The following is a 23,352-nucleotide window of genomic DNA, read 5'->3' on the forward strand; positions in this document are numbered from 1 at the left end:
TCAATTTCCAGAAGGTTTGGACAGGACGGATCTTCATTTGGTTTTTATAGTATGAACTATTATTTAGTACTGTTGCAGTATACTTTTATTTTAATTAATGTATGTAGTGAACAGTATCCTTTACAGAAGACAAGACATGCAAAAAGTAACATTAAAATCAAGGCATCCTCTGTACAGCAGTAGTGAGAAGAACTAGTGGTGTAAATGTTCCTCTTATATTAATTCCTGCTGCGGCTTCATATCTAAATGAGTCAGCGGCCTCTACAGGGGGTAGTAGCTGTGTGTGTGTGTGTGTGTGTCGTGGAGCCCTCTGATCTCAGCTTGCGCTCTTGTTGCTCTGTGTCTCATGTTGTCACAGTGACCTCTACTGCTTACATGGTCACCCGCCTCAGCATCCACTCCTCCTCCTCCTCCTCCTCCTCCTCCTCCTCCACCACACACACAACGTACGAGAGACATATATTTATGGGTGCGCCGACTGTGCGAGTATATAAACCTTCTTATCTCACTAATTCTAACTTTGTCGTACTCAGGAAGCATCTTGTTTCTTTTCTAGCTCCCCGGTGCTCAAATGACCTTCTCTCGGTCACAAGTATCATTCGCCCCTTTTTAGTACTTGACTGAAGACTCTCCAAAACGCCTTTTCTGCATCGAGTGTTTTTGCTGCCGCATTTTGCAACTTTATAAAATGTATTCAGTTTGTCCGTTTCAACAGCTTGGATTTTAGTTTCTTACTCACTTGCCAGTCTAAATTCTATTCAGTAAAACAGTTAAATACATTATACAATATATACTATATATATATATTATATTTTCATTTAAATAAAATAAACATTTAATCAATTTAAATTTAAAATCATGCATTATTCTCTATATTATTATATTATTATTTTATGGATTTGCAAGACTAAATCACAGAATTACTCCTTCAATTTGAATGAAATTATGAATAATCACCTGAATAAAAGTAATCACACCAGAGTAAGCTAGAAGTCATCTGTTGACCTTCTAACAGACAACACACACCAAACCCTAACATAACCTATTCCCTTCTTACTTTTAACTGATTATTTCTCTTAATTAGAGAAAACAATGTCAGCGCACTTTGTCTCTATTCTTTGTTATTGCTACAATGTTGTTAAACTGGTATTTGAAGTGTTTCCATGGTTGTGCCCTTTCCACTCATATTATATATTTGAAGTCACTCTGAGTAAGAGCATCTGCTACATATTAAATACAATACAAGTGTTTAGTATCAGAAAGTCCCACTCCAGGCGTCACTGTATGTGAGTAGAGAAGGAGCATGTGAGAGTCTCTTTGCTTATCCCTTTCAGCAACTGGTTAGTATGGTGTTTGAATATTAATGGAGTCTGGTCCTAGAAGCTGGCTTTGACTGTGACCTAGTCATACTGTGTCTCACACACGCACACACACACACACGCACACACAGAGAAACCCTTCATCCTTTCCTAGGATGTGAAGATCTTCTCTCCTGAGGGACTGGTAGATGAGGAAGGCTGTGGTGTTGATTACTGCAGTGCTCAACAGTCAAGTGTGTGTGTGTGTGTGTGTGGAGGCAGCAGGTTAAAGAGCCATAGCGCCTCCTCTAGACTCCTCAGCTGCTGGAGACATCAAGTATAAAATTGCACACTCTTTCAAACATACTTACACGTGCGCGAGTGAGAAAACCACTTTGAAAGCATAGCTTGTACATTCTATACATTGCATGTTGAACTACACTGAGTACAGCTGTGTATTCATACAGGTCATAGACTGCACAACACATCTTAAAATGTTCTAAATAAATAATTTACAGAAATCACCTGCAAAGATGAATTGAAGTGCTGTCAAGCTACTGCAAAAGATTGTACTGCTGAGCAAACTAAACCAATACGCTATACATGAGATTGAGTAACGCTATATAGTAATTGATGACATTCGTCTAACTTTCTTCTCTCTTTATTTTCCAGCAACAACGGCGTCTCGACCTGTTAACCATCACCAACACTGGTAAGTCCCCGAGCTCTTATGACTTCACTTTGGGCAGCAGTCCGGCTCCCTCCTCCCACACCCACTGATGTAAAACTGCACTGTGATGCTCCCACAGGAAGCCCAGCAGCCGTGTTCTTCCCATGTTTTTTCGCGTGGCATGCTGTGGGGGGTTGACAGAAACATGCCAGTTAAGCCCCCGCTGTGTTTCCCTCTACTTCTAAATGCTAAACGGGTTACAAGCTGTTTTCTGGATGCGCAGATAACATTGTGCTTGTGCTGTGAAAAACCCCTGAAGTGGGAGCTTAAACAAAACTGACATGCTTCATGCTCTACAGACACACACAGCAGACACTTTAAACCCACATAAATACGGGTCTATAAGTCTCTCTCATGCATTATTGCAGCCATGTCATGAACATGTCCGATGATGTATTGCAAACAACATGAAAAACTCTGCTGAACCTGTTACGTGCACTTCAAAAATGTCATTTACAAAATGTGATCCCTCTCCCGTGAAGTCCCATGCTCTACTGGAACAGCATTCCATAACTAACTGAGTAGTTATTTGATACATACTGTATCAAATATACTTTTCACTATTTTATACAAACAGCAGTCATTTTTGCATCTTGTGAGCATTTGTGAAAGGAAGCGTCTTAGATGGATAGATATATACTTTATTAATCCCCAAGGGGAAATTTGTTGTCATAGTAGCGCCCAACACTTTACAGACACCAAATGGAATAGACTAAATAAACTAAACACACAAAATAAAATAAAATAAAATATAAGAACAGGGATGACAGATACATACAAAAAAAAAATTATACATATATAAAATATATATACACAATAGAATACAAATAACTAACTTACATGTATGTTGTACATACGATCTCTAAGCATGTTTAGTGTTTGTGAGAGGAATTATATATTATATATCCAATGTGCACCTCTAGTGCTCCAGGTTTGACTGGAAACACGTCTATAAATCTATACCAGTCTCTGAAGGCAAGGAGAAGTTGGTACAACGTGGGGAGGAGAAACAGATGGGGTGGCGAGGAGGACACAGAGACCCATATGCCTAAAATATCTGGATGATCTAATATGTTTTGATTAGAATAACACCTGTGTGATGCTCATGGAGACCGGGTTAATCTAGCAAGTTGATATGCAGCTGTTTCTTTGGCCCTGAGCAGAGTTTGACGGTGGGAAAGAAAGAGCTGGGCGGTCCAGTGAGACGAAGACATAAGGGAAGGATGAGATTGTCATAGAGAATCATATGCTCACATGTCCGCATGTATACAACAACTCATTTGCGTGAAACTGACCTTTTAGAAAGTGTTAATCTACAGGTATTGTTCCTGATGGACTCGTCAAGACCTGTCACACATTCATGTCCTCCAATTTCTTCTGCCTTCCAAGTAGCAGCGTGCTGCGATCACCGCGTTTCACGCTTTCTGTTTGAAGCATTTGAACGTGGTTGACTTGTTTGTTTGTCTTTGTCTCATTAGAGCTGAGGGTATTTCTCCTGATGCTTTAAGGTTGGTGAACTCCAGATGGGATGCCAAATGTGATCTACTCAGAACGGACTCTAGCCATTCTCTTGCATACTCCACCACTCGCTGGGCTGTCATTGCTGAAACAAAAGGGAAATATTTCTTACAGACTATCAACCAAAATAATGTTTTAGAATCATATTATATATGTTATATCTATAACACACAATTTAAAGGATTGTTAAGGGGTTTCACAACGTTTTATATAGTCCATCATCATGTATGACTCTTGCTTTTCCACCACTGTAGAAGTGTGACTTCCATCTAAGCTCCTGCTGCCTCAGAGGTCTCTCTCTGTATATAGGGCCTCGTTAAAATGACGAAATCGATGGTAAAAAAAACAAACAATCAAACTTAAATGAAATCTTATGCAACACACAAATTAAAGGGATCTGAATGCTTTGCAAAGCTGCCGTACTCACCGAGGTTATTTTGATGTGGCCGTCTTTTTAATTGCTTATCCAGCATGTAGCAACAAACTGAAACGCTCCGTGTTCTCTCAGAGCACCACGATGAACTTGGACCAAAAGCAGTCGTGTTTCTGAGTCCTTTTGAAAACCGCTCTGATTACTGCAGCAGGGTCAGACAAAGTCCTGCTTCCGGTTCTCTCGTGCCTCCCTTCCCTCCAGCAGCGTGTAGCAGGCTGGCTGCTGCCTGAGCAGAAGGAGTTTCTGGTGATCCTGCTTTCCTAAAATAGTATTTTGTAGTCTATAGAACCCAATGACAGGCATTAAGAATAACGAGATAGAAATAGCCAATGTTGTCACCGATGGTGTTGTTTGCTCCGGTAGGTCACCCCGCGGGATCATTATTATGACATGTTATTATGACAACTTTAAAGTATGTAAAGTAAAGTCTTTTCTTTTCCTACAAAGTTTTTACTCGGGTGATAATAAAATGCCCTGTTAAAATGAAACTATCTCATTTAGTTAATCTTAATACATCTTCTTTTATGTTACTTTTCATCTCCCTCTATGGATCAGCGTACAATGTATTGCAGTAGAACTGCCCTCCTTTGGGGATTGGTCATCACCCATGGAGGGACCCTAGATAGATGGAAATAGCTTTCAATTATTTCTCACTGAAAGGTTTCTTCCTCTGACCACTATAGAGCTCAGTGTGCTGTGTAAATTATTGCAGGTCATTATTCAGGCTGTTGTTACGTGTGGCCTTGAAGGGAAGTCCATTATATTCTTAACTTGGCAGACATATTTTATCTCGCCCTGCTGCTTATTATTATTCACGGTAGGTGAGTGAACACACACGCACTGAACACCGTGAAGGTTATTATGATGGCTGTATGACGAGCAGGATGAGGCTTTCAGATGAATGACTCTGATAGGGAGACACAGGCAGGACACCCTCTCCTCCCTGCAGATTAAAGGAGTTTCCGCTCCCTTGCTCCCTTTCTCCCTTTCTCCCTCGCTCCTTTTCTCCCTTTCTCCTCGTCATCCTCCCACGAGGTGCCTTTCCCTCTGCGGTTGGCGCTTCTCCCTCTGCTCATTTGACTTAGCATTTCTCATTATGTGCCTGTATTTATTTGCGATCTGATATTATCACGTTGGCCCTTTGTTTCTGCCCTTTTTTGTTTGGTATTACGCCCTCCTCCCCTATCCGTCATCCGCCTCCCTTCGTCTGGTCCTCATAGCATCGACAGCAGGAGGAATCACAGGGTGTGAACAAACTAATAGGCTCAAGTGGCTTCGTAACGTGCTGCGTGTGTCTGAGAGCGAGAGAGATTCGATGAGGATTCTGCCCCTGCTGCTCTGTTGGCCTCTGTCTCTAATGGCGTTCATTAGCCACCCTGAGAAATGATTCGCACTTACACGTGTGTTCACACACATCTAATCGAGTGCATATGTACTTTACATAAAGCTCTGATGCGCGCACGTGGTGGAGAACAAAAAGCGCACGGCGTCCCTTTTGCTCTCTCTTTCTCACTTCCCGCACACATGCACACTCCCCTCCCACACACACACGGACCCACTCAAACCTCACTCGGCCCTCTTTAATTGGACACTTGAGCGGCGCACGGCTGCATCTGGCTCCTGTTGAACACAGCCTGACATTTCAGACTGCTGACCTTTCCAGCCCCGCCACAACTAAATAATGATTAGTCCTGGCAACTGTTCCACCACAGCAGCAGCCAGGTACACACACACATACACACAGAGATGCACACGAGCATGGACACATACAAACAGGTGCAGGCGGCAGAAAACCAAAACAACAAAAACACCGGCATATAATGCTTTGTCTTTTCACAGTGAGAAAATGGGGTGCAGAAATTGATTGGAGAGGCCATTGTCATTCTTTTGGTTTATCGATTAGATTGTCCTTTTCCATATCTGCAGTCAGCACCCAGTAATGTGTTGTTCTAAATTAACTCTGCTTGCCTCTGTTTAGTTTCTCCTTTCCCCTTTTGTGCGCTCTCAGCATTACAGTGGAAAAAAAGGTCAATCATATTCATGAGATCTGGGCAGATTTGAGAGAAAGAGAGAGAGAGAGAGAGTGTGTGTGTGTGTGTGTGTGTAGGTGTGTGTGTGTGTGTGTGTGTGTGTGTGCGTGTGTGTGTGTGTGTGGTTACTTGTGAACACACATTTGTGTTTGTGCACAGATGCGTGTGTGTGTGTGTATGTGTCTCTCAACTAAAGCGATGAAGCAGCGTGAAGATAATAGGCAGCTCTCAGATCTCTTCTCTCACTTTCGTCTTCTTCACTCTATCACTTCCCTTATTGTATCTCGATTTCCCCGCTGTTTCTGTCAGAAATACTCTTTATTAGAGCCTCTCTTTCTACAGCCAGTCTTTGTGATTCCTGCCCTGCTCTCTCCTGACAAAACCGCTGTACATGTGAGGGCAGAGGTCACGTTGTGCACGGCTTGCTGCTCACAATCAAATGCTGTGTCTGAATATTTCATTATGTGGAAATATGTAAATGTAGCATTTGAGTGCGTGAGTATACGCAGAATATGAACACATTGATTGAGTATGGAGCTGATGGTCACAATCATAATTATTCCAGCCTTAGTTTTTCCATTGACAACCCCCTGGTCAGGGGGCATATAAAAAAAAACATTAAAGCAGGAAAAACTTCAATTTCGATGCATATTTTGAAGAAATTGCTACATCTATTGGTTTTCATGAGTCCTGTGGGGTATTTAGTGGATACATTGAATACACAAACAATAAAAGCACAGCTAAATTGTTTCAAATTTAACCAACAGCAGTGGTGTTTGGTACAGTTAGTATCTTTACTTTCACAAGTACATTTATTTTACACACCGCAGGAGCTGATACCCAGTTCTAGTAGTTAGTGATGACATTAATTTGTAGGACTAAAAAATTCTGATCTATTTCACAGTTTTACCACGATGACACTTACTGTTGCTCAAATTGCCAGGAGGAGCACCGGTTAATAAAACAAACACACCATTTGGAAAATAAGGAGCCGTGGAAATTGGTTTGGCTGTTATTGCAGAAAGCTTAGCCATTAGCCACAAATTGGTTATCTGCCTACCAAACAAATTATGGTTGATAGCTCCAACCTCAGACTAAAAAAAATTTAATTAAATTGAAATAAAACATAGTTTTTGCTTGTAAAACAAAAAACTGATATATTCTTTGTTCTTGTTTTTTCTGTATGTTCAGAGCGAATTAAATGTCTGACTCCCATGAGCATCGCTTTCTCTAGGAAGTACCAGCAATAACAACAGCGCCTTATCATTTGCATAATACGTGTCTGAAAACGTGGATTACTTTGAGATAAATTGTCTGCAGTGTGGGGTCAACAGAGTTTTCTCTAATTTACACAATGCAACAGCCTGGCCTTCTCTCAGCCATTTAATAGCTTCCATTTCTCCAGATGAAAGTCTCTGGGCAGCCATCCAAACAATATAGTGATATATCATGTATTTATGTCTTTGTTGAGGAGGTGCGGTTGTTTTGAATATCGTTGCATTTGTCTTGGTCCTCTTGCAAATTGCACTCATGGAGTTCTGTCACAGAGTTTCCCTCCCGCCTCCTCTAATGCCTGCTTCATGAAACACAGGGAGAATATTGAAACTCTTTGTGGTGGCACCATTCACATTTGACTTTGAAGAAAAGACGTTTGTGTCAGAACATTAATCTTTCTTTTAACCCCTCGTGTGTTCCAGTTTCTTTCTTGTCCAACTGGAAAGACTTTCATCAGCCAATCTTTTATCTGCCTGATTGATACCCACTCATTCATTAAGCCCTCATTTGACCACCGTTCCATGTATTCTACCCATCAGCTGTAGGTGCCATATGAGCACAGTGCAGACAGCAGGGCACACGTGCACTAACATGCACTAAAAGGAACACAAGGCTGTCCTATGTGAACAAAGCACAGAAGCCCAGGTAGACATTACTCCAATATATGTCTTTAACTAGCAAATAGTTGAACATCATATCATACTTTAAGGTTGAGCTTCTTGCACATTCTTCCAGACCGAAGCCCTTGTGCTTTCGGGAGTTGACCCGGGGAAAGGTGGAGAGGTCTGAAACAACCTGTATGCAGCCTCCTGCCCACCACCCAGGCATGTGGTACATACCTGAGCTGATAGAAATCTCTGGGTGGCTCGGTCACTGAGGGGTTGACTGGCTTCGGGCTTGGGGAGCTGCAGAGATTTGTTTTTTAGTGGAGCACAAGGCTTTGCACCTTGAGGGAAGGAGGGAGGGAAGAAGAGAGAGAAGAAACAGAGAATAACAGTGTGTGTATGAACAAATAAAACACTATCAGGCAGAATTTTTGGTAAATTAGCAGCTGTGAAAACAACACTTCCTATCATTGCCCTAATTATAGCCTTTGTCTGTGAATTTGCATATTGTATCTCCCTCCTCTTCATTATGAGCGACTTTGCCTCCATTTTGATGTGGTTAAAAAAAAAAAAAATGAAACAAGGAAGGAGATGATGGATGGAGGGGAAGGGAGAGGGGTGCGTTGGCCGCTTCATATTGAGTATTTTTCCAGTTGATTTTGTTAAAGGCTTCCCAGCAGCGTAGCTAAATAAGCAGCAGCAGGCTAATGAATGGAGAACGAGTGTGAACAATTCACCAGATGAAGAATGGAGGACTGTGAAAGATAGCAGCCAGAAGGGAGGGTCAGCACAATATTGAAAATATTGACCAAATATTTTTCGTTAAACAATTATTCAAAACCTTTTCTCTAGCCTATATGCCTGAAGGTTTGTAAACGTCAAGCATATGTTGCTAATGCTTAGAGTAAATATTCCCTGCGTCGCAAATACGGTAATTTCACGCACTGTACACACAGTCAACTGTGTGTTTCATGTTTTTGCATGCAGAAAAAAGGAGAGAGAGAGAGAGAGAGAGAGAGAGAGAAACTCAGAGGACAGTAAATGACAACAGAGAAACATCGACTGTCTGTCCTCTTTCTAAAAGGGCGATGTGATGAAGGCAGTAAACAGGCTGTGGGCTCTGAGATTATTTCTTTGTCACCAGCAGAGCCACCAGTGTTGCTGAGCACTGCTGTGGAGCAAATCCTCCTAGAGAGGACTGATTGGATTTTTGTTCCAGGGAGCCTTTTGTGTTAGTAGCATAGGGACTAGATAATAGAGGTTGATGCCACTCTGTCTCTGTGTTATGGCTTGTGGATTGAGTTTTTGGACTGTGTGTGTGTGTGTGTGTGTGTGTGTGTGTGTGTGTGTGGTCTTTCTAAACAACCACTCTGTTATTCATTACCCGTTGCATTGTCTTTGCTTCTGGGCCTGCAGGATGCTGAATATCGGAGCATCGGGGGCGATACCTGTTACTAATAATCTGGCTTTACCGCTAAGATGAATTGTTAATATAATAACCCGTCACTCTGCTAAATTGTTCGGATGAAAATATTCTGCGCAGGTGTACGTTGCCAGGAGATACTCACTGCTGCCATGGTCAAGGTCGTTATCAGCCTCTCCTCGGTCTGTGCCTCGGCCCTTCTGTCAGATCTACGTGTGGAGCATGCATGCCCAATGGGTGTGTATGTAGAGGACTGTATGTATAAATACAAATGTTATACATTATTGATTTCCGTAGGGAAATTCAACTTTTAATTGCCTTACTTTCACCGGCAGATCAGCCGTCAGGTTCAGCTAGAGAACAGCAGCCTCGGTCTTTCTGCAGGAAGCTTCAACACAGCAGACGCTTGAACCCAAGCCATTAAATTCAGTAAAGTCATTATGCCACCCTGTGTAAGTGTGTGTGTGTGTGTGTGTGTGTGTGTGTGTGTGTGTGTGTGACTTTGCACTGACTTTTATTGGAGACCAAGGAGTGATACAGATTTCCACAGGCCAATCACAGTCAACAAGCCAGGTAGAGCAGACATTCAACAGACATGTTTAATGCTAATGTTTCCAACAGTGCACCTTTTCTTAGTAATATTAGATTTTGAGATTTTGAGAAATAGTTGTCCAAAACAGTGTATGGTCTTCTGCCCTGGAGGATAATTATAGATTCATAGGTATTGACAAATGTTGTAAAACCTCTGCATAGTCCCTTTATTTATGGAACAGGACAAATTGCACCACAAAATTCTCTCTCTGTGCTTGTCTCTCCGAGGCAGCAGCTCAGTGACAACACAGGTGTGGCCTGTTGTCAGGCTGTGTGTCTCAGGCCATTCTGCATCTGATTGCCAGATTTGTCTTGACTGTTTTCTCCTCCACAGAACTCAATGTGTCTGAGAAGTGACAGAGAGATAGGCAGTTTCCTGTTGTCCCATCAGCTGGCGGAGGAGATGCCACAGATTTACCACTGATTTGAATAGGTTTGGGTCAGCATTATTTTAGCTCAAACAGATGAAAATGTCCTTGCATTTTGCTCACCGGAGTTTAGATATTGCTCGCTGAGATGAAAAGCAGATTTGGATATGATTAAAAACATGAAATAGAGTGAGGGTACAAAAAAAAAAGAAGCTCTGTCGCATGAACAGATTTGTATTGTACGTTGGGGACTCGCAGCTTTTTCAATAGAAATTAAAACAAGATTAATAAAAGAGCAGCGCATAATGGAAAAAATAAACGAATAAGACGACTGCTGACTTTTTATGTGCTTTTTCAGAGGCAGCTCTGTATTAATGTATTAAGCTCAGAATCAATCTTACAGTAAGCTGCAGGAAGGATTCTGTGAAGGATTTTTGAGATCTCTGACCTTGTGTGTCCTTGACTCGTGTGTGTGTGTGTGTGTGTGTGAGGTGGGTCTGTGTAAGGCTTCCCCCCCCCATCCCCCTATCCCCCATCTGATCCATCACCCCACCAACATGGGTCGCCCATCCCCTAGCGGGGAGCGAGCTGCTGGGCAGCCTGGGTTTTATCTGCTATTATCTGTCAGATGCTGTGCACCTGTGAGCCCGGCCGCCCCTCTGCATGACGGGCGGCTGCGGTCGCTCGAACAATCCCAGTGGCTCCCTGCTGTCAGCTACAGTCGCAACGAGAAGTTCTCTGGCTGCCTCCGTCTCTCTGTGACAGCCGCCCTGGAGGAAAGGGGAAGAGAAGCAAAGGGAAGAGGAGGAAAGGGGGAGAAATACCATTAAGATGAGCTGTATTCCCACCGACCAAAGCCTGCCCACCAGCCATGTGCAGCAGCTCACCTGGCTGCCAGATAAGTGGAGATTAGAGGAGAGGAGACGGTGGAAATGGTATTAAAGGCATAAAAAATAAAAAAATTCTCTGACACCCAGGGACAGCTTTGATACTTTTGGGATTTCTTGTGTCGCGTGTGACATTTGATGCCGGCTTCAAATGGGCACAGGGGCGGAGAGTCCACGCTGCTCTGACACAGACGGGGCAATATTCGGTCTTTTATGTATTTGTGCTTGTTTGTTCCCTGTATCCATTGTTCGACTTGTCGTTGCCACTGTATAAATTACGGTTTTGTGAGTTCCCTATCTAGTTAGCGGAGAATAACAGTCTAGTGACGGGGGCAAGATCAATACAGGGGCGCAGTTGGAGGGAGAGCGGCCCTATAATGAACTGAATTGACTGGTGCTGAAATATGATCAGTATTTCTCTGGTGGCCATTATGTTCCTTATGAGGAAGATCAATGTCTCGTGGGTGGATCACTGAGTCCCACAGCATGGTGGCAGAGCCTGTGCCGATACCACTCTAAAAACTTAATGAGGGATTTAGTCACAATAATGTTTGCTTCTGAGTGTGTGTGTGTGTGTGTGTGTGTGTGTGTGTGTGTGTGTGTGTGTGTGTGTGTGCGCGTGTGCTCCATGTTCTTTCTGCCTCTCTCTCTTTCAGTCAAAGGTCTGTTATTTAGGCCCTGCGGCATTAGTGGCTGATGTGCTTGTATGAGACTGTGCTGTTCATTTCATGGGCTATCACTTTTTAAATTGGTGAATGCCTTCTTCATGGTTGATTAGTAATTCATGCGGAGCTAATTAAGAGGCATAATAAGAGAAACAATGGTGACGTGCCTTCAACCAAAATAGGAAAGCGGTTTTACCCCGGACTGTAAACACTTGTGATTGATCGTGGTGGCGCGTTGCCCATAAAAGACGTTTACGCTCCTCTGAATCCGTCATCTTGGAACACCCATATATTCATTTTGCTCGGTTCTTTCCTGATCTTGGGAGCATCTTTCCAGAAAAGTTGCCTTAATGATCCCTCCATCCCAGCTGCCTGGCATCGGCATTTTGCCGGGTCTGTTGTCTGTATGATGCTGCCGCTCAGGCTGGTTCTGCCAACCCTCATCACGCACACACCTGTACCAGCATCTGTCCATCCTGCAGATTGGCACAGGTGCTGCCTTTTTAGATTGGCTGTCGACGTGCCGTTAAGGCGATGTACACACCCTCAGTCTTGTGAATTGCAAGATGTCGTCTGGTTCTCTTCTCTCTCGCTATATTTGTCTGTCATACACTTTCACGCACATGCACTTAACGGAGGAATAAAAGGGGTCGTTTATCGTATCCGGCCGTCTATCTGTGCGTTTGTCAGTGGGAACGCTTTATGATTCCAGGCGCAGCGCTGCAATGATGACGTGTGTACCCGCAGTCTAATTCCATCATCAGTATCATTACTGCTATTATCCCGTGTCTCCCTTTAATACAGGCTAATGGATGACCAATAAAGATAGATGAGCCTGGCAGTGTGGAGCTAATAGGCAGGACATGATGTCTGGCTTCTGTCCTGACTCTACCCTTTACCCAATATACTGGCCCGATAGAGAGAAACATAGTTAAAATATAATCTGGAGTTATTCCCTCACTTTGAATGAATCACTGTATCTTCAGCTCATCCGTGTGCCAATAGTTTAAAATAACTCAGGGTGACTTTTGTGTGCGTGAGTAATTATTTTTTTTTAAAAAGAGCTGATTGGATTTATAAATTAAAAGGCAACACACAACAATGGCAAACAGCATTTAACTGATATTTAAAGTGTTAAGAATTAATAGCATTTTGGATATGGAAAGGTAATTTCTTACTCAACGGAAAGTGGCACCAACTTCTCTCTAATTACATGTTGTAGATGCCGCAGCGACAAATTACATATTTTCATATATAAAATTGTACACCTTCTACATTGAAGCTCAGTGACCTGGTTGAAGCCGAACAAGAGAGCTCAGCAGTGCAGTGGAGCGACGTAGCTATGAGTTAATTAGAGTGAGGAAAAAGGAGTACATGGGTTAAGTTGTGAGACTTTTGCTGCATAAAAATAGTTCTACAGAGGCTGACGTGATGTGCAGTGAGTGCCCCGGAAAATTGAAATGGTGCTATCAGTAATAACACGGCGACAATACAGGTGATTATGACGGTGGTGAGTTTACAAAAATACATGTTCAGAGTGTTCAGAGAGCGGCTGGGTTACAGTCCCGCATTCAGAAATATCTGTAATATAAAAATCAATTTGTTTGAGCTCAACTTGTATTGTGTCTCCAGGCAGACTCCAATCTGTGGTGCACCTCCATAAAGCTTAAGGAGAACGTTTTTGATTGAACTTGCCAGAGCAACATCGTGGGGTTCTCCTTTAAACACATGGCCACTTCAAAGACAAAGAGTTCTAGAAACTGAGCGGCCCCACGTTGACGAGCCCGGCCAGGAGGACAGGAGGGCCATCGAGCAGAAGCTTAGATTAGCAGTAATCCTTTGTTAGACTTGTTGAGAAGCTGCTCAAATCACTTGTCCATCACTCTCATTCCTGTTATAGTTTGCGGGGCTCTGTCAAAGTATCAGTGCAGACAAATAACAAATGACCATGACACAGCCTTAAAAACTCTAATAATACCATTTATAAAGCATGTTGCTAAATGTAGCTTCTGGAAATGCATATGAATGTTACATTTTGAACGTAATGTTTCTTGACAGAAAAGTGAAGCGAGCCAGTCTCCGGAATCAAAAGCATCACTTTGAAGATGTAGCAAACAAACCAGCCCAGAATACTGCTCCAATAACGGACATAACATGACTGTTATAATGATCTGGGAGTTACTGTGATAACTTTTGTTTGTTTGTATTTTAAATGCTCTTGTATACATCTAACAGACTCTGGAACCGCTCATACAGCACAGTGAACAAACATCTCGGGGAAGCTGGCATTTGAAACAGGCCTAATCATAACTAACTAAATGCCTGAAACTATGAAATGAAATATCAGAGAAGAAAAAATGCTCCGTATAGTTCTGCATCAGTTACTTTTCAATTACAGCAGCCGAAGCAGAACGAAATTGTTAGTGTCATTTATCGACTGTGGTGCTCTCCATTAGAGTAACAACTGAGAGAAATCCATCCTTTGTTTATAACCACCTGGCTGTCTTACAATAACAAAGAGTTCATTTCTGTCAGCTGGCCTTAAATCTTTTCTGTTGTGAAGGAGCAGATGAAACGTGGACACCAGGAAACACATGAAAGCACACAGAGACCAATGAAATCTGACCAGGCAGGTGATCATCTTGGTGGCTTTTCTCGCTGCAGGTCCCTGAAACAATGGGAGTTTCTCAGGAGATAAGAGTGAGAGGTAATCAGTGTTTAATTTGAGAAATGCAATGACCCTGGACGTCTGAAATGTCCTGCTAAATCGCCTAAAACAACACTTGAAAATATCATATCATCATTATATCATGTTTGAAGATATTAAAGTTTGCGTTTTGGAAATCTTGGTTTAAATATGCGAGAAATGTAAAGCCTTTTTAATATTATATGTACACTACAGGTGCAAGGGAGGATTGTTGTCCAAATGCTTATGACGCAAATATCTCAGTCAATATCAAAAGTTGAATACTTCTGCATCTGAACGTCTCTCAACGGCAAAGTTACATGTCTATTACTTATGCCTTGACGATCAACCCTGGTGATGTGGACCAGGCAAGACTAGCAGAGCGCAGACGCCATCCCCAACCCCCTTATGTGTATATATTTTTTTAATACTTTGTGAGGAAAAACTGTCAACCATATCCAAAGTGCAGGACCAAAGAGAAATAAATAATGTATGCTTTTGTTCGATTCTTTGAAGACGATATGTGCTACGCGTTGCCCGTTTCAAATGTCGAAGATTTCAGACCTCTGCACAAAACAGATTTTGATAATCAGAAGGTGTATCTGGTTCACAGAACTGAAGAGAATGGCAGCGCAGGCCAGCCGTGCGAAGCACAGATCCTTGCCCTTGCAGGTAAGTTGCCCTCTTATAACGCATCAGCGGTTCTATTTTGCATGGTGTTTGTTCTCCGTCCGACCGAGTAACGTTGACGTGCAGCGAAACGTGTCCAGGTGTCAAAGCGAAGTGCTTTTGTCCGATATGTCAAGACGTGATCAGCTGGAATCTGACACCGATAGCCACAACAACGTCCTCGGCGGTGGCTAGCTAGATAAGCTAGTTAGACGTGCTAAGATAAGTTTGGTAGAGCGCCATGTACCTTCTCGTCAGTGCTTTTACAGATTGTGTTCACACTCGGGCTGTCGTGTGTTTCCCCCCACACACCCCCCACAAGAGTTGTCTCTCTTGTTTCGATATAGTAGCGCTGCTTGTTTCGCTAAATACGTGGCACGCGACGTTAGCCAGTCACAACGGTTGTTTACAACATGGAGCTAACGCTCGCTAGCTTGACGTGTGCTCGCTTTGCGCGTTAGCATGTTTCGCTTAGTTTGACGCGCGTGCAGACGCCGTGCAGTCGGTACACGCCGGGGACGCGTGTGACAGCCCCGCGGCTCGAGCCATTATCGATTATGCAGAGAGGTTTGTGAATGTAGGCGAGCGGGCTGCTAGCTTCGGCGGGTTGCGGTTAGCTCATTAGCCGGCTTTATCTGTCGCTGTGTGCCGCAGAGGGGGGGGGGACGCGGCGCTGCGGTCACCGGCGTGTCTCGGATGGTAATGGTGACAACATGTCAACGTCGTGGCTGTTTCATGACGGCACTGTCGAGTGGAATGGTTTGCTTCACGCTAGCTCTCCAGTTACGGTGGTGTTGCTCTAACTAGCTGCATCACTAATCCTGCGGGCTGCGGACCGACACACGCCTTCACGGCAGCAGTAGTCTTGAAGCGCTCTACAGCCGGGACGATTTGTATCGCGACACTGCAGATATGTGAAGAGTGCTAAAGTTAGTTTTAATCTAGCAGAATGGAGAGACAAAACGCCCTCTGCTCCAGTTGGGCAAATGGATGAAATGGTTCCGCAGGTACTTTGAACGTTTTCTGAAAATCCAATCCAACTTTTTTGGAAACTTTTTACGAGTTTCTTCTTGCTTCTGTTTTTGCACTTCACAGACACCGTAGAGGAATTTGAAGACAGTATAATGCAAAAGAAGATGAAAATTCCCAAGATGTCCATCAAGAATTCAGGAAACTCTATCGAAAACAATTTTGGAGAGGAGAGAATGCCACTCAGGCATAAAAAGGTAGGCTCGCCTAGATTAGACGAGTGGTTGTGTTATTTGGGAGTTTGTACAATGATCAGTGACCAGTATCATGACATGTAATCACACTGCCCCTTGATCCTGCTGACATTAGTAAAATAAAAGTGTAATATCTTAAATGAGTAAATATAATCAGTCACAAAAAATGCACTAACAAAGTATCCCATTTAAATGACTTTATATTGACAATCTTTTGTCTAAATCGGTTTGCCCATAGAAAAAAAGTGTTGTAGGTGTGGGCCCTTGTGTGACATGTATCATGTTGATGCCTACACATAAATAGTCTTATATTTAAATATATCTATTCATGATACAATGTCACATTTCCATAAATTTGGCTGGCACCCAAAATCCCCCATGCTATTTTTACCATATGCTGGATTAACACAAATTCAGCACTCTGGACAGCTGCCCTTTCACAGACAAATCCTCTGAGCGGCTCATCAAAGAACTCAGTGACTCCTCTTCTCCCAGTTCCTATTGAGATCTGCACAGTCTAAACAACGTGTTTGCAGTCTGTCGTGTCCTGTTTAGATTGACGTGTGATCTGCTTCAAAGTGACTGTTTGTCACATATGAAGTGTACTTTGTCACTGATGCCGAGATTCTGTGAACAATTGTGTTCATATGTTCAACTTTCTAGTTATTAAAATGTCATTTAACTGGTCTATTTGTTCACTAAATTGACAGTTATTGCTTTCTACAGGCCCTGTCTCAGGACCATGGACGCCCCCTTTCCAACTCCTCCAAGAGCCTGGCAGCAGTAGTGGCTCGCCTGGAGAGAAATGCAGCCAGCTCCTGTGTGGAGGGCGAAGAGGACCTGGACGAGGACCGGCTGGCTGAGGAGGGAGAAGATGCAGACGACGAAGATGAAGATATGGAGGCAGAGCATCAGCATCATCATCACCAGCAGCAACAACAACAGCATTTGGAGGTGGACACGGATTGTGTGTCCGGGGTAGTTACGGCCGTGGTTCCCAGAGTCCTGTATGAGGAGCTGGTTCATAGCTACAGGCAACAGGAGGAGGAGATGAGGAGGCTGCAGCAGGAGCTGGAGAGAACCCGCAGGCAGCTGGTGCAGCAGGCCAAGAAGCTGAAGGAATATGGCAGCTTGCTGACAGAAGTCAAAGAACTGAGGGACTTCAACAGGAGGCTGCAAGACGTACTTCTCATGAGACTGGGCAGCGGTGAGAGACAAGGGGCATGCACACCCAAAATGCAAATCACTGCTGTGTATGCCACAACGTTTATTAGGAACCTCAGACCTTCAATCACTTAAAGAATGGTGGTATTGAAAATGACAATTCAGCTTTATAATCTTAGAATTTTACATTTTCATTGTAAAGAGGTAGAGGACTGGTGTGTAGACATATGCTGATCCCAGTGTCCCAGTGATTGAACCTCCTTGGCCCTGAAAAGGATCTACGCCTTTTTTGGAACAGTGGCAAATTCTAAACATGATTGTTTTTGCAATTAAGTCAGAAAAAAACAAAAGAAGATGCAATTAAAGGCATTCTAATAGGTTTTTTTTCTGTGCTATTTAGACTGTCTTTTTAGTCGAGATGTACTAAGGACCGCTGTCAAAAATCTGTGTATTCTTCTGAAATACAGATACACCCATAAAGTTATAAATAGAACTAAAGTAGATCAACTTTGAGTTACGCTGATTTAGTTTCGCTTGCTTTTTAAGTTTACAGTGGACCTAAAGTTGAATAAAAGGCACTTTAAGTGTAAATAAAAGTGGTGTCATTGCATGCAGCAGTGTTCAAAGTCAAGCTTTGCCAGATGCTGGTGTTAAGCTCAGCTCCAATGTAGATCTGAACAGGGGTGCCTGGTGGGACCAACTAATGGACAAGCTAAAGATTAGAGCACCCTGGGGTGCTGTTGGGCAGGGGATAGAGTGCACTGACTGATATTAAAACTCATCAGCTACATTGGAGATCAGCGTGGCTAAAATAACCGCCTCTCACAAGGCACAAGGAAGCTCGCTCAAGACGGGAAGCAAACGGATGAGCAGGCGGGCCCTGTACCAGTTGTAAAGACCAGAAAACTCATTGTCACATGCTACTCCAGACCTCTCTTCTAATTTTAGTGTCTATAACTTTACCAGCAGTGGATGAATGGCGTTTGACCTAACCTCATTTTGAAGTGCAGACAGAAGTAGATTTGTGGCTGGTGTCTCCATAATGTTAAATTTCTCCACTATCTCTAGAGCCTATGCATGACAATGGCACTCAGACAATCAAGTCGGAAGTGGTTGAACCCATTGTTGAGGCCCAGGAGACGTGCAGAGAAGAAGCCAACACCAGTTCCAGCTACTCCCCCTCCCCCAGAACAGTATACACCTGCAACGATGGGAAGGTAAGTCCCACTGGAACGAGGGACACTCTTTATTACCAGCCACAACAGCATGTGGCTTATTATGGTCTTACCCGTGTCTATCTGTGTGTCACCATGGCAACATGTGGTCCTGGAGACACCTACTGTTCTAGTAACTACCACATAAGGGGTTTTGCATACTTTGCAATAGTGTCACAACCGTGCCCTTTACAAGTGTGTAGTTAAGATCAATATAAAAGGCAAGTTTGAAGATGGGTGAAGGTTGAGCAAACGTGGCGTTGTGGCCCCTTCTCTGCTATATGCACATGGCACTAGATGTTGTCACGGCCTGTGGAGGGTCTCTGGCTCGTTAGTGTTTCCTGATTACCTGTGGCTGTGCCGTCTATTCGCATGCCTATTTATCCGATCCCGACCCTCCATGTGGTGTCGTGTCTGTGATGTTCCCTGTCTGGTTTTTGTTTCCATCCTCTTTTTATTTCTTGTATTTTGATGCAAATAAATGTAAACAAAAGGGTACCCCCCCCCCCCCCCCCCCCCCCCCCAGCTCTGAATTTCAAAACAGAGGACTGAAGGGTGCCATCTCTCAACAACTGATGGACTGGCATTTAACATTGTCCAACATACAACAGATACGTCTGATGTCCTCTGGGGCTGTTACAAGCTAGTTTGTAATGTTTAGTCAGTCAGCAGTAACAGGCTTGTAATTTCAATAATGATTGATTTTAGAATGTTTCTGTGTCTACCTCTTCACTTCTATATTTAAATACACCTGTAATTGATATGGGCAAATGTTACATTACAGACAGTGACTTTCAACCTTTGCTTAAAGATTATCCTAATACTCCTGAATCCTTCAGTCCCCGCTCCTGTATCCCTGGCGCTCTGCCTGGGGGTGACCCAGGGGAGTAGCCTGAGTCTGTAGGAAATGCTGTATTTCTTCTTAACACTAACACTGGCAACATGCCATCATAGTTGATCAGCCACCCCCCACCCCCTGGCTGCCCTACCCTAGCAGGTAAACAAGGTTGAGGAGATTATTATTGTTCCTGCAAGCCCAGTCAGCATCATCAGTGTTTATTAGCCTGTTAGGGTTCTTAACTCCCCCCACCGCAGTAACTCAACCAGCATCCTGTCTCTCATGACAAGGGGGGAATTGGTACTACAAGCTCTGGGGCCTGCAGCCACTTCAAGCGTGAAGAACACTTGCAAATTAGAACTCTCCCACGTCAGGGACCCCGTATTAATTATTTGCACGAGAGGAATTTAAAGTGACTGACAGGTTAGCCCTAGTGAGAGAATGGGGGGGGGGGGAGAGAGGAGATAAACGAGAGCAATTGGGAAGAAGGATGAAAACAATCTTGACTAACTTAAGGGCAGTAAAAAGCTTGTCTGCTGGCCGGGGGCCTAAAGCACATTAGCTACCCAGGGAAAAGCCTTTTGGATGCTAGCCTAAAGACTTACCAGTGATAAGAGAGTAGAGAGTAGAGAGGGGAGAGTCACATATGCCCCCTGCTGCATTAGCTCACCTAGAAACCCAGGGCAGTCTGGCCTGGCTGGCAATCGGCTTGGAGTGTTTGGCGCAGGCTTATGCAACGTCCAGTGGAAGTGTGTAGAGAGCTACGGGCTAAGTTCATAGTGGAGGTAATCCAGGCTACATGCGGCCTGTGACCTGAGCTCATTTATGTACCCTGGTTGGTGAAAGTGGCGCTTCTGGGATTTGTACATTGGTCTAAATGGGAGCTGGCCAAGATGTGTTCTGCCATGACGCGCTGTGATCTACCTCATCCATTTAGGTTTTACACCGACATGTCGCATTGAAGATTGTTGAAACTGGATTCGAACCCCATGGCGCCTAACAATGCACGGCAAATGTTGTTGTTTTCCAGTAAAATCATATGCTTCCAAGTGTGGTACCAAAAAGAGTAAAGCGACGGTTGGCTTGTTTACAAGCAACAAGATGACACAAGAGATGTTGGATCACATGTCGCAAGAAAATCAGGCTTCAAGTAATGCGTTTGTGGCCAGTAAGCATAGAGCATGAACCAGTAAGCATAGAGCATGAACCAGTAAGCATAGAGCATGGACCAGTAAGCATAGAGCATGAACCAGTAAGCATAGAGCATGGACCAGTAAGCATAGAGCATGGACCAATCAGCTCCGGGCATGATTTTAGCTGTGTGTGAGACGACAGAGAGGAGACAACAATGGTGGCTCACTGAGAGGTGAGATGCTTCAGCATTATTTATATCAGAAGAGTATTTCTTCAGTGGAAAAAAAAAAAACTTTTCTCGATGAAAAATATGTTTTTGTGCTTCTCCTGACTTGCGTTGAGTAGAGTTTGATTGTCAGATGGTTCATCCAATCACGTGCCACGGATTTTCTTTTGTCGACAACTGTGTGAGCTTATGAAACCGTGGGGTAGCTGCAATAGCGTTTGTTTATATAATTTTAAAATAAATCTCCAGCAGACTGTAGATGCACATGTTCAAATGTTGTGTACTCTGTGTGTCCTCTCTGCAGGTGCACCTCGGTGGAGGGATCTGGGTGGAGGAGGAGAAGTGGCACCAGCTGCAGCGGACCCAGGGAGACTCCAAGTTCACAAAGAACCTGGCTGTAATGATCTGGGGCACAGAAACTTTAAAGAACCGTAGTGTCACTGGAGTAGCCACCAAAAAGAAGAAAGATGCGCTGCCCAAACCTCCGCTGTCGCCCAGCAAACTGAAAATTGTTAGAGGTAAGATAAACTCCAGTTTTACACCTATAAAATCAATACTGTGAGAGTGAACATGTTCTTCTTTCATCATTGAATTATGTTCATTAGATTCTAGACAAAGATAAGATCATTTAATTTTTTTACATTTGATGTGGTCTGACTGCTCCCACTCGCTCCTTCCACAGAGTGTCTCTACGACAGAGTGTCTCAAGAGACAGCCGACAGTGCAGAGATTACGCAGAGATTGTCCAAAGTGAACAAATACATTTGTGAAAAGATAATGGACATCAACAAGTCCATCAAGAACGAGGAGCGGCGGGAATCCAAGCTGCTCATCAGACAGACAGTGAAGATGGAGAACTTCACCTACGATGGCATGTAGTGATCAACTGTTGTCACGCCGGCGCCTTCTGCCCCCCCACCTCCACATGGTCGGCAGGATATTGAGGGGACTAGATATGGGCGGTTGGGGGATGTTTGTCACAGTTTAAAGAGCAGGTTTTCTTTGACACATTGGATTGGTTATGATGTGAAACGTCTAATCAAATACACCCCTTCCCAGCTCCCCGCAGAGCAACCGTCACCTTCCTCAGTGCCCAGTGTTCTCATTGGCTGACAGACAGCTTTACCCACCAGTGAGAAATTGAACGTGTGTGATCTAGTTTGATAGGAGCTGGAATGAGTGTTTTTTTATAAGCTTTACAGTGGGACTGGTACGGAGACATGGTTTACTGACGTGTGTGCATTTGTGTCAAAGAAAGGATATGATGCGATTGTTCAAATTGATTTATTGTTCTGTGTCAGAACATAGTTTTGAGTCCTTAAACTTTTAAAAAGTAAGAGGTAATTTCCCTAGACAAAGTCTTCTGATAGAGATAATGATGCTAGCTTACGTTAGATCTTAGACGTGTGAACGGTCGTATGTTTTGGTGACTACTTAACAGCAGCTGGGAGTGTTAGCTCCGGTACTTACTGCATGAGATGAGACACCAAGGTCTCAAATGCACAAGTCTCCATTGGTCATAGCCATATTGCGTTTTTGCAGCAGAGATTCTGTTGCTTCAAGAGATTAATTCGAAGTGTGTGCGCCCCCCTAACTTAAGGTCAATCACAACACATTGTTCTGTTGAAAAGACCAAGGCCAATAGAGGTCAAATGGGAAGTATAACTCTAATGTAGAGTCCAGAGAGTGATATTTGTGTTTTTTATGTTGACCTTTCAGTTGTGAGCATTTGTGTTACTCTTAATCAAACAAGTCACTTTCAGACAATTTGACTGTTGTATGAGCTGTAGTGGTACAGGCATGTTGATGCCTAGAAAGGCCTTAAAAGGATTTGGCAATCACCAGGAGCTGCTCTGCCCCTGGGTTTTCTAGTAAGCTGTGATTGTATATGTATAGTAAGTGGAAGCATTGAAGCTTCACCTGCACTTTGCTGTGAGAATGTGAGAGGTGGCTTGGTACTATTTTCTTTGTGATTCACACCATTAAGTTGATCTGAGCCGGGCTGCTTTCTGCCCTCTCTCTTGTAGTTCAGAGACGCTGCGCTGCACGAGACAATGTGAGGAAGAAAATCAGGGCGCAGCTCCGCGGTTGAGGTCATCTGCATGTGGAAGCAGTGCTAGCTGTGGGTAAAGCTGTCTGAAACACTATTGTGCCGTTTGAAGTCATCTGGGCCTGCTGAACCCCATAATAACCCCCTCTTTTTTTAAGCCATGCCACTGGGGAACAAAGTAAGGTCGCTCCAGTGACAATTTCCTCTGAGCTATGCCATCAGAACTTTGAAAATATCCTCTTTTTCTTGTGTTTTTTTTTTTTTTTTTTTTTTTTTTTTTTTTTTTTTTCTCTTCTTCTTCTTCTTCTTCAGTTATTCTATTGTT

The 23,352-nt window shown here is 43.5% G+C and overlaps 2 protein-coding genes across 5 annotated transcripts in view; both read left to right on the top strand.

Annotated features, from left to right (window-relative positions):
- The window catches only part of agbl4 (ATP/GTP binding protein-like 4), a 236,494-nt gene that overhangs the window by 156,124 nt on the left and 57,018 nt on the right, over positions 1-23,352 (top strand). The window contains exon 6 of the mRNA XM_034530650.1: positions 1,971-2,010. Coding sequence (XP_034386541.1) covers positions 1,971-2,010 — 40 coding nt within the window. The remainder of the gene's footprint in view (positions 1-1,970; positions 2,011-23,352) is intronic.
- On the top strand, positions 14,487-23,258 carry bend5 (BEN domain containing 5). Of its 4 annotated transcripts, none has more exons than XM_034530648.1 (7): positions 14,487-14,530; positions 15,123-15,181; positions 16,274-16,404; positions 17,128-17,608; positions 18,634-18,782; positions 21,282-21,495; positions 21,660-23,258. In XM_034530648.1, exons 3-7 carry the CDS (start codon positions 16,303-16,305, stop codon positions 21,854-21,856), a joined length of 1,143 nt encoding a protein of 380 aa, XP_034386539.1. In that variant the 5' UTR covers positions 14,487-14,530; positions 15,123-15,181; positions 16,274-16,302; the 3' UTR covers positions 21,857-23,258. The 4 variants fall into 4 exon arrangements, with proteins under 4 accessions (XP_034386539.1, XP_034386537.1, XP_034386536.1 ...); XM_034530646.1 differs by lacking the exon at positions 14,487-14,530 and adding an exon at positions 14,890-14,999; XM_034530645.1 differs by lacking the exon at positions 14,487-14,530 and having other exon boundaries at positions 14,906-15,181.

Source organism: Cyclopterus lumpus, chromosome 4 (genome assembly GCF_009769545.1).
Source record: "Cyclopterus lumpus isolate fCycLum1 chromosome 4, fCycLum1.pri, whole genome shotgun sequence".
Taxonomy (NCBI): Eukaryota; Metazoa; Chordata; class Actinopteri; order Perciformes; family Cyclopteridae; genus Cyclopterus; species Cyclopterus lumpus.

Excerpts from the sequence above, each read along its gene's own strand:
- bend5 (XM_034530645.1), top strand. The coding sequence starts at position 14,998 with ATGTATGCTTTTGTTCGATTCTTTGAAGACGATATGTGCTACGCGTTG. Across the intron at positions 15,182-16,273 it reads ACAGATCCTTGCCCTTGCAG|ACACCGTAGAGGAATTTGAA; the intron begins GTAAGTTGCCCT and ends TGCACTTCACAG. Across the intron at positions 21,496-21,659 it reads CAAACTGAAAATTGTTAGAG|AGTGTCTCTACGACAGAGTG; the intron begins GTAAGATAAACT and ends CTCCTTCCACAG.